Genomic DNA, 7,493 nt, shown 5'->3' with positions numbered 1-7,493 from the left:
TGTTTTTCAAGATGAAGACGAATTTTATTTGCAATTATCGATTCAAGTAACTTTCCCACACTAGACGCTAGGCTAATTGGTCGATAGTTAGACGCAAGTGATCTCCTTTCTTAAAAATTGGTATCACATTAGCAACTTTCTATAACTCTGGCACTTTGCCTAACTCTATTGATTTATTAAATATGGTAGACAGTGGCTCGGAAAGCTCCTCTTTGCATTCTTTAAGCACCCTGGCAAACACTTCATCCGGCCCTGGGGATTTGTTTGGTTTGAGTTTAACTATTTGTTTAATTACATCCTCCCTGGCAACTGCTAAACTAGTCAACCTGTCCTCGTCCCCACCCACATAGACTTGTTCGGCTGAAGGCATATTGTTAAGTTCGTCTTTAGTAAATACAGATATAAAATATTTTTTAAAAATACTACTCATCTCTTCATCATTATCTGTTATTTGATCTGTCTCAGTTTTTAATGGACCTATCCTTTCCCTAATCTATGTCTGGTATAACTGGAAAAATCCTTTAGGATTTGTCTTTGCTTGCTCTGCTATGCGAACTTCATAGTTTCTTTTTGCTTTCCTTATCTCTTTTTTAGTATTTCTAACCAGTTGTATGAATTCCTGTTCTAAACTGACTTCCCCAATCCTAATCCTTTTGTACCAAGCTATCTTTTTACCTATAAGGTTCTTCAGATCCTTTGTTATCCACTTTGGATCATTAGTATTCGATCTTGTTACGGCCCTATTGGATCGCAACTGGGGTTCTTCTCTGATGTTATTAGAGTTTGGGTATCCGGCCCCAAGTTAGTAGTGGCTTTCAAGGGGTGTGTTCCGTAACGCAAGTGAAATTAAAGGGGAAGGGATACAAATACACTAATTTAAATATATATATTAACCACCACCATAAATATCTCACAGTCACTCGCTGGGGCTGTAACTACACTTATATACAATAACTTGTCTTCCTCCGAAGACACAGGATGCTCTACGGTGCTCAAGATGAGTAGCTCTGGTTCTCTTCTCATGGCCTCATGATGAATCCTTTGATTCTCTAGGATTTATCTACCCTGGCCACAGGCCAGCCCAATCACAGTCCCACTGGGTTCACCGTCGTGGAGGCCTTTAACCACAAATCCAGCCTGTAGCTGGCAGGATCCAATCAGCTCCGCCGCGTAGGCCACTCCACGACCGATACTAGGGTTGCGAGCCCTAGGCAGGAGCCTCGTGTGATCCCGCTGATCACTCTCCTCTCTATAGCACCACAGTGGCTAGTCTCTTCCACCAGTCAACCCCCGGGTACGACGATTCTTCAACTCTGCCACGTCACAGGCAGGCTAACACTCTCAGCAGTGTACGTCCAGGGGTGGCTCACAGCTTCTGCAGCAAACACGTGGAGAGACTGGCTGCCTTGGGTAGACTGATCCAACGTCCATTACTGCAGTCCCAGGTCGACTCTGTAATCAGACACGTCATTAGTACAGGTGACACTCTAGGGCACCTCACTAACAGGCTTAGACACAAACGCCCACCTATCCACTCCATAGATGGCGTTGCTGTCTAAGCGTCACCTCACCAGAGGTCAGCAGCGGCTGTTACGAGCTGATTAAGACGGGAAACCAGCCCCTGTGGCCGGTATATCCCGCCCTCGCTAGATGGCGTCGTTCATTTGGAGGGGGGTTTCGGGAGCTGACCCACAGATGGCGTTGTCGTCACTGCTCCGTGCTCGGACGCTGGACTCGGGTCCGTAACAGATCTATTCAATTTATATGGTATACTACGTTCCTGGGCTTTGCTTAGAATATTTTTAAATAGGTTATATTTTGAATCCACATCGAAAAACCCTTTTACGTCACCTATCGCTGGGTTTACGTCTAGCTCCAAGACCGGCCCACACCCCATACCCAAGACTTTCCAATCTATTTCACCCAATAAATTTCTTAGGTTATTGAAATTAGCTTTTCGAAAATCAGGTACTTTAACATAATTTTCTCCTACAGATCTATTCCATTCTATGCTAAATCTGATTTCTTTATGATCACTGTTCCCTAGCTCACTCCCTATTTCGATGTCCTTAATTTGAGTTTCCCTGTTAGTTAACACTAAATCTGAAATATTATTTTCCCGCGTTGGTTACTTTACGTGTTGCGTAAGAAAGCAATCGTCAATTAATTCTAGAAAATCTTCTGCTTTGACTCACATTGTTCAAGTAATATATGACTAATTGAATTTTTATTTTGAGGCAATTCTCTTTCCAGGTTCATTTGCTAATTTGTTTTCCTCATAAACTCATATATTTATTACCTCCTATCTCCATATCAATTCCCTATCACTATCTAGTAACTATTTAAACCTAAACAACCCTATGACAACAGGTTCCAATGAGCTCGCAACAGCAACCCCAGCCCTAGATAGATGCACACATGTCTTTCCTTCCATAGATGTTTCCAGTTATCCATTTGATTTGCAATTATTGTCCAGTCGGCAAGTGCCCTCGACAATCATTCATTTTTAACTCGATCTCTTGGAAGAATGCCACTTATGATAAGGATTCCTTTGCTGGGAAAGTTACTCGAATCTATAATAGCAAATAAAATTCGTCTTCATCTTGAAAAACATAAATTAATAATTGAGTCGCAACATGGTTTTATAAATGGCCGTTCATGTTTAACAAATTTGTTATCTTTTTATTCTAGCATTGTTGAGGCAGTTGATAGTGGTAAGGATTGCGATGTTGTATACCTTGACTTTAGCAAAGCTTTTGATACAGTGCCACATGAAAGACTGATTAAAAAAATAGAGTCTCATGGTATTGGGGGTGCTATATTAAGCTGGATTAGGGCATGGCTATACCAAAGGAAACAGAGAGTTAGTATAAATGGAATCAAGTCAGAGTGGGAAAATGTTGTAAGTGGAGTGCCTCAAGGCTCTGTCCTGGGACCTCTGTTGTTTATAATATATATAAATGATTTAGATTCAGGTTTGAGTAGCAACATTTGCAAATTTGCCGATGATACGAAAATCGGTAGGGAAATTAATTCGGAGGAGGACTCACTATCACTTCAAGTTGATCTAGATAGGGTTTTGAAATGGTCAAAGGATTGGCAGATGCAGTTTAATGCTGATAAATGTAAAGTTCTGAGGTTAGGTAATGATGATAGAGTTACAAGATACGAGCTAGATGGTGTTGTGATTGCGAAGTCGGATTGCGAAAGGGATCTGGGAGTTATGATTAGTAAGAATTTAAAACAAAAGGATCAATGCATAAATGTTCGTAATAAGGCAAATCGGACACTTGGATTTATTAATCGCAGCGTTAGTAACAAGACACCTGGTGTGGTTCTCAAGCTATATCTTGCTCTAGTTAGGCCCCATTTAGATTATGCAGTTCAGTTTTGGTCGCCATATTATAGAATGGATATAAATTCACTTGAACGTGTCCAGCGTAGGATGACTAAGTTAATTCCCCAAATTAGAAATCTTTCATATGAAGAAAGATTAACAAAGCTTAAGTTGCATTCACTGGAAAGGCGAAGAGTTAGGGGTGACATGATAGAGGTTTACAAGTGGATGAATGGACATAACCGGGGGGATATTAATAGGGTATTAAAAGTATCAACACAGGACAGAACACGAAACAATGGATATAAATTGGATAAGTTTAGATTTAGGAAAGACTTGGGTAAATACTGGTTCAGTAACAGGGTTGTTGATTTGTGGAACCAATTGCCGCGTAACATTGTGGAGGTGGGGTCCCTCGATTGTTTCAAGCACGGGTTGGACAAGTATATGAGTGGGATTGGGTGGTTATAGAATAGGAGCTGCCTCGTATGGGCCAATAGGCCTTCTGCAGTTACCTTTGTTCTTATGTTCTTATGTTCTTATGCTTCTAACTAATTCTGTTGCTGTCTTAAACCTCTGTATCAGTGTCTTACTCCTAACTCGTCAAACATCATTTCCACCGGCACTGATACAGATAATGGGTTTGTTCCCATTTCCAGTCATAATATCATTCATGTTGTTAACAATATCACCAATTCAAGCTCCTGGATAGCAAACACTTAACTTGTTCCTCCTATCTCTGGCACAAAAGTTCTATCACATGAAACTTGAAGTTTCATGTGATCTTATTAGTTTTCTCTTTATTTTGTTACAGTATTTTTTGGCAGTTAAAAGGTAAGTCATCATAAAATCCATTTTGAGTGCTTAATTTTGAGGATTAAATTTCCTTAGCAATATTTAACCTAAATTAAGGTTAAATTTAAGGACCTATATTTTAAGTCTTAAATTTAACCTGTTTTCATAGAAACAATATCACCAAGAGTAGGAAGAAAAAGAAGCTTTGATAGTGGGATAAAAATTTTATTACTTACACCAATAAAATACATATTATGTTCTAGTAATTATAAACATATTGTGCAATAAAATGAAATCTATTTCACTCGAAATTATGAGAAATCTTATCATAAACTGACCAAACTTGTTTGCATAATCCTGTGTGTTTTCATAGCTCCAAGTTGAATGAATCTTTTTCTCAGTCTTGAAATTTTTCTCTAGTATGCACTCTTTGGTGGCTCTTCAAATGATCATTTCGAAAGAATTTTTTACAACACTCTAGACACTCGTAAGGTTTCTCACCAGAATGCTCCATCATGTGCCTAACTATATGGCTACGATACCTGAAACTTTTTCCACACTCATCACACTCGAAAGGTTTTTCTCCAGTATGCATTAACATGTGATCATTTAGACTGCTACGACTACTCAAATTTTTCCCACACACATCACACCTATGAGGCTTTTCACCCGTATGCACAATTCTGTGTTTCTTCAAAAAGTCATATCGAGAGAATCTTTTCCCACACTCTGGACACTCGTGGGATTTCTCACCAGAGTGTACTAACAAGTGCCTAATAATATTTCGACGGGTACTGAAATTCTTTCCACAAACATCACAGCTGAAGGGCTTTTCACCTGTGTGCATCATTTTGTGTTTCTTTAAATTTTTTATTCGGCTGAACGTTTCTCCGCACTCAAAACACTCATATGATTTACTACCCAAATTTGCCATCTTGAGTTTTTTCAGAGTTCCAGTTTGGCAGAAACTTGCACCATATTCGAGACAAGTGCGAGGTTTAAGATCAGTATGCACCATTTTGTGGTTCTTCATATTTCCAAGACGACTAAATGTTTTCCCACACGCTTGACACTCGTTTATGAGTTTATCACTCATATTAAGAAGATAATGAGGTATTGATTGATTCTGCTTGGGTCGAAACCCTTCCAGAGGTAAAGGTTAAGAGAAGAGATGATAAATATTCTCTTATTGCTTGTTTAAAGCCGATTGAGGGGTGATAATGTTGTTCACGTATTTATGTGGAGTCGCCAGATAGTAGGTGACATGTTAGCTGACTGTTGTTGTTGTTGTTGTTAAAGATTTAGCTATTCAGGACAGAGTGTCCATGTAGCACGGGCTATGGTGAACCTGTAATTGAGTTTGGTTATACATGATAACCTTTTTCCTGTGATATTTAGGTCTAAGTTTAAAATGGAGGAGAGGACTTCTCCTTTTTTCCCTGCTTATTTGTCGCTTCTGTTTTAGTGCACTGGTTTTAATCTTGTTTTATTAACATTATCTTGGTGGCGGATGTAGATGCAGAATGCTCACTAATGAGTCCCATTCCTCAACAGCTTTTCTAATCATTGTAGTCGCGGTGGAATGTGCATCTAATGCAGCTGCTGTCGTTGGATTAATGTTGAGTTTGATGCGCAGAGGTTCAGTAGCTTCACATTCCAGTAAGTAGTGCAATAGCGGCGCCTCTGCCTCAGTTTCACAGATGTGACACTCTTTAACTATTGGGTTCATTACCTCCCAGCAGTACTTGTACCCAAGCCTGAGTCTGTGTATGGCTACTGCAATGTCTCTGAATATCTTTTTGCCAGGCTTGAAAGAGGAGTAACCAGTGGCTTGTTCATACCATATCGCAGTGGATCTTCCTTCCGCTACTTTGTCTCTGTGGCGACTTTTGATAGTTGAGAATATTTTCTTCTTGATTTGCTCCTTTATCTGTGAGAAACTTGGAGGTATTTGAACCTGTACAACAGGTAGAGCAGTGGCAGTTTTTGCTAGTGAGTCTGCCTGTTCATTACCCTCTATGCCAATGTGACTTGGAATCCAATTTAGGGTGATAGACAGCCCTCGATTATGGGCATCTTTTCCTATATGTTGAATTTCTGTGAGTTGTAAATTATCTCTGTGCTGACTGGATAACAATGCCTGGAGCGAAGATTTAGAGTCTGTATGAATGATGACATCATGTAAATTATTCTCAATTGTATAGTTTATTGCCTCCTTCAGGGCATACAACTCTGTTTGCAATGTTGAGCACCCACTATTCATGCTCCAGTAAGCTTCATGGTTGGTAGTGTAAACTGCTGCCCCAGCAGAACCTTTTTCTTGATCAACTGATCCGTCTGTGAAGATGTGAGTCGTTGTGGGTCTAGAGATAGTTTCCATTTGTTGCTCTATTACTTCCTTGAGCCTCTGCGGGTCACATGCTGATTTTTTAACTGGTAATAAGAACATAAGAACAAAGGTAACTGCAGAAGGCTTATTGGCCCATACGAGGCAGCTCCTATCTATGACCACCCAATCCCACTCATATACTTGTCCAACCTGCGCTTGAAACAATCGAGGAACACCACCTCCACCACGTTACGCGGCAATTGGTTCCACAAATCAACAACCCTGTTACTGAACCAGTATTTACCCAAGTCTTTCCTAAATCTAAACTTATCCAATTTATACCCATTGTTTCGTGTTCTGTCTTGTGTTGATATTTTTAATACCCTATTAATATCCCCCCTGTTATGTCCATTCATCCACTCGAAAACCTAGAACATAAGAACAAAGGTAACTGCAGAAGGCCTATTGGCCTATACGAGGCAGCTCCTATTCTATAACCATCCAATCTCACTCATATACTTGTCCAACCTGCACTTGAAACAATCGAGGGACACCACCTCCACCACGTTACGCGGCAATTGGTTCCACAAATCAACAACCCTGTTACTGAACCAGTATTTACCCAAGTCTTTCCTAAATCTAAACTTATCCAATTTATACCCATTGTTTCGTGTTCTGTCTTGTATTGATATTTTTAATACCCTATTAATATCCCCCCTGTTATGTCCATTCATCCACTTGTAAACCTCTATTATGTCACCCCTAACTCTTCGCCTTTCCAGTGAATGCAACTTAAGCTTTGTTAATCTTTCTTCATATGAAAGATTTCTAATTTGGGGAATTAACTTAGTCATCCTACGTTGGACACGTTCAAGTGAATTTATATCCATTCTATAATACGGCGACCAAAACTGAACTGCATAATCTAAATGGGGCCTAACCAGAGCAAGATATAGCTTAAGAACCACACCAGGTGTCTTGTTACTAACGCTTCGATTAATAAATCCCAGTGTCCTATTCGCCTTCTTACGA

The 7,493-nt window shown here is 39.8% G+C and overlaps 1 protein-coding gene across 1 annotated transcript; it reads right to left on the bottom strand.

The window, feature by feature from the left end:
• Positions 1–4,529: 4,529 nt before the first annotated feature.
• LOC138368956 (zinc finger protein 436-like) lies at positions 4,530–5,228 on the bottom strand. The gene has a single exon (XM_069331683.1). The coding sequence runs from the start codon at positions 5,226–5,228 to the stop codon at positions 4,530–4,532; it is 699 nt and encodes a 232-aa protein (XP_069187784.1).
• Positions 5,229–7,493: the final 2,265 nt, after the last annotated feature.

Source organism: Procambarus clarkii, chromosome 26 (genome assembly GCF_040958095.1).
Source record: "Procambarus clarkii isolate CNS0578487 chromosome 26, FALCON_Pclarkii_2.0, whole genome shotgun sequence".
Lineage (NCBI taxonomy): Eukaryota > Metazoa > Arthropoda > Malacostraca > Decapoda > Cambaridae > Procambarus > Procambarus clarkii.
The sequence above is the reverse complement of the archived record's forward strand: the minus strand, read 5'-3'. Positions and strand labels throughout refer to the sequence as shown.